The sequence below is a fragment of the Nannospalax galili genome, unplaced genomic scaffold, assembly GCF_000622305.1.
Source record: "Nannospalax galili isolate Female #2095 unplaced genomic scaffold, S.galili_v1.0 scaffold376, whole genome shotgun sequence".
Lineage (NCBI taxonomy): Eukaryota > Metazoa > Chordata > Mammalia > Rodentia > Spalacidae > Nannospalax > Nannospalax galili.
The window spans coordinates 3,059,552-3,062,596 of NW_008338108.1; the positions used below are offsets into that span (position 1 = coordinate 3,059,552).

The 3,045-nt window shown below is 52.3% G+C and overlaps 1 protein-coding gene across 1 annotated transcript; it reads right to left on the reverse strand.

Annotated features, from left to right (window-relative positions):
- Positions 1-774: 774 nt before the first annotated feature.
- LOC108490848 lies at positions 775-2,295 on the reverse strand. Its single transcript, XM_017798094.2, has 2 exons — positions 2,211-2,295; positions 775-2,121 (listed from the first exon to the last, which is right to left on the reverse strand). Exons 1-2 carry the CDS (start codon positions 2,286-2,288, stop codon positions 859-861), a joined length of 1,341 nt encoding a protein of 446 aa, XP_017653583.1. The 5' UTR covers positions 2,289-2,295; the 3' UTR covers positions 775-858.
- Positions 2,296-3,045: the final 750 nt, after the last annotated feature.

A 3,045-nucleotide genomic window follows, 5' to 3' on the forward strand; every position in this document is an offset into this window, starting at 1 on the left:
CAGTCAGACCTGGAACTATTACAGGGTCCGGGGTGCCTGCTGGTATTGGAGGTGCAGGGCCCTGGAGACCCTGGGTTCCATCCCTGGAACTGTGAGGTGCAGGGGGAGGAAGTGGGAGGTCCCTGGTTAGAACTGGATTGGGACCTATAGCCACCGCAGGTGGGGGAGATATCTTTCTCTTAATTGTGAAAAGGAGGCCATCATCTCCCCTTTCCTTGTATAGTCTGATTCCCCAAGTAAATCCTTTGTCCCAATTTAGGGTTGACTTTTTACCTTGTGAGGTGAAGTCTACGCGAAGGGGGTGGCACCATGCATGTTCACAGGCCTGTTTATGAATAGTTTTCCAATCCTCAAAAGTCCCATGAGAATAATTTGCTTTCACAGTGATATAGTCCCATGATGAGGACGAACCCCACCTAGCGTCTCCAGTGGTTTCACATCCCCAGTTTTTGCAGAAGAAATCCCCCCCTCCCCCACACTTAGGATTTAAAGATACAGCCCTGTGAAAGCCTGGGCAGACATAAAAGGTTAAGGTACGCAACATGGCCCGGTGTTCGGGAGGCCCACATCCTCCCCATGGATCCAGTCCCAGTCTCCCAGGAGGACTCGCCAGTTTGGGTACCGTTACAGTGTCATGGGTTCCCTCTAAGTCCCAAGGCTCTGATACCCCTAAAGCTAGCTTGCACAAATCTGGATATAATGTGGGCCACCAAGTATCTTTTGGTGCTGTTTTATGGACTTCAAACACTACAATGCCCATTTGATTGACTACTTGCCAGGTGGTTGGCACAGCTCTATGGGGGCTCTCATTACTGTGAGCAAACTCATATGTAAATAGATGTACCCAGAGTAACATGATTAGCATTTTTCTTTGACCAGTCTTATCTTTAGGGGGTTGGTAGTCCGCGCCAGCTGCCATTGTCCTTCTCTGGGGGGTTCCTGGTGAGCCGGATCGGCTGCCTTAACGTGGGAGGCGTGGACCCAGGCTGCAACCCCGTCGACCTTGAGAGCTGTGGGCGTGGTGAGGAGGACAGTGTATGGTCCTTTCCAGCGTGGTTCTAGGCTCCGAGTCTGATGCCTCCGGACCCAGACAGCGTCCCCGGGCTGGAAGGGGTGGGGTGCAATAGGAGTGTCAATAGCATCCTGATAGGCTGCAGCTAGGGGCTTCCAGATCTCCTGGTGAGCCAGCTGGAGTGCCTTCAGGTGAGCAAAGAGGGAAGGTGAATCAACAAAGTCAGAGATATCCGGGTCTAAGAAGGAAACTGCAGGGGGAGGGGTCCCATACAGGATTTCAAACGGAGTTAACCCACTGGGCCCAGGAGTGTTCCTGGCCCGGTATAATGCCAAAGGCAGCAGAGTAACCCAGTCTTTAGTGCCAGTTGCCAGCGAGAATTTAGTTAGAGCCTCCTTAATGGTTCTATTCATTCGCTCTACCTGACCTGAACTCTGGGGCCGGTAGGCACAATGTAACTTCCAATCAATCCCCAGTAACCTGGCCACCTTCTGACTTACCTGGGAGACAAAGGCTGGTCCGTTATCTGACCCTATTACCTGTGGCATCCCAAATCGGGGAAAGATGTCATCTAATAGCTTCTTGGATACCACCCTTGCAGTTTCTTGCTTGGTCGGGTAGGCTTCTGGCCATCCTGAAAAAGTGTCAATGAAAACTAACAAATATTTATAGCCATACATTCCTGGTTTAACCTCAGTAAAGTCCACTTCCCAGTGGACTCCTGGCCTGTGGCCTCTTTGTCTGACTCCTCCTGAAGCTTTATTTTTGCCCCAGTTTACCTGGGCACAGGCCTTACAGTTCTTAACAATTCTTTGTAGGATGGCATCTTTGTTTAGCAGATAGAGGATTGTTTCTTCCCTCTCAATCAGTTTTCTCATCTTGTTCACTCCCAAGTGGGTCCATTTGTGGAGCTCGTCCAGGAGCTCTTCCACCGATCGCTGAGGCAAGACGGTTTTTCCTTGGTACTCCCAGTAGCCAGTCTCTGGGTTGTTGAAAGCCCCAATTTTCTCGAGTAACTCTCTGTCCTCTGGGGTGTAGTCTCTGATGGCTTCCCGTCTCTGGCGTTCAGGGTCCATTTGCATAGTCAGAACCTGACTCTTGGAGGCAATGTCCTTGGCCGTCTGGTCGGCTAGGCGGTTTCCCCTTGCCTCTGGGTGATTTCCTTTCTGGTGGCCTGGACAGTGCATTATGCTGAGATGTCCCTGGCTGTCTGGTCGGCTAGGCGGTTTCCCCTTGCCTCTGGGTGATTTCCTTTCTGGTGGCCTGGACAGTGCATTATGCTGAGCTCTTTCGGTAGGAACAAGGCCTCCAGTAGTGCTAGGATTTCTGTCTTGTTCTTTATTTCTTTTCCTCCTGATGTGAGAAGTCCTCTTCTCTTGTAAATTTCTCCATGGATGTGCACGGTGGCGAAGGTGTATCGGCTGTCCGTGTACACATTTAGCTTCTTACCTTCTGCCAGCCGCAGGGCCTGCGTCAGAGCTATCAGCTCGGCCTTTTGTGCGGATGTTCCTTCTGGCAAAGGCTTGGCCCATATTACCTGATTGTCTGAGGTGACTGCGGCTCCAGCCCGGCGTTGTCCCCCTTCGAGGAAGCTGCTCCCATCTGTATACCAAGTGTGATCTGCCTTCTCCAGTGGCTTATCGCTTAGGTCTGGTCGGGTGCCGGAAACCTCAGCCAGAACCCGATGACAGTCATGGTCGCCCTGCGGGTCGGATTCTTCTGTGCTGGGTAGCAGGGTTGCAGGATTGAGAGCGACGGGGGGTCCGAACTGGATGCGGTCAGAGTCCAAGAGCAGAGCCTGGTAATGAGTCATCCGGGCATTCGAGAGCCACCGATCCGGGGGCTGTCTGATGAGAGACTCAAGAGCGTGGGGGGCCCGAACACAAAGAGGCTGACCCAAAGTTAACTTGAAGGCATCTTTGACCAGGACTGCCAGGGCTGCCACCATTCTTAGACAAGGGGGCCAGCCGGCCGCCACTGGATCTAGTTTCTTTGACAAGTAGGCTACAGGGCGTCTCCATGGCCCTAATTTT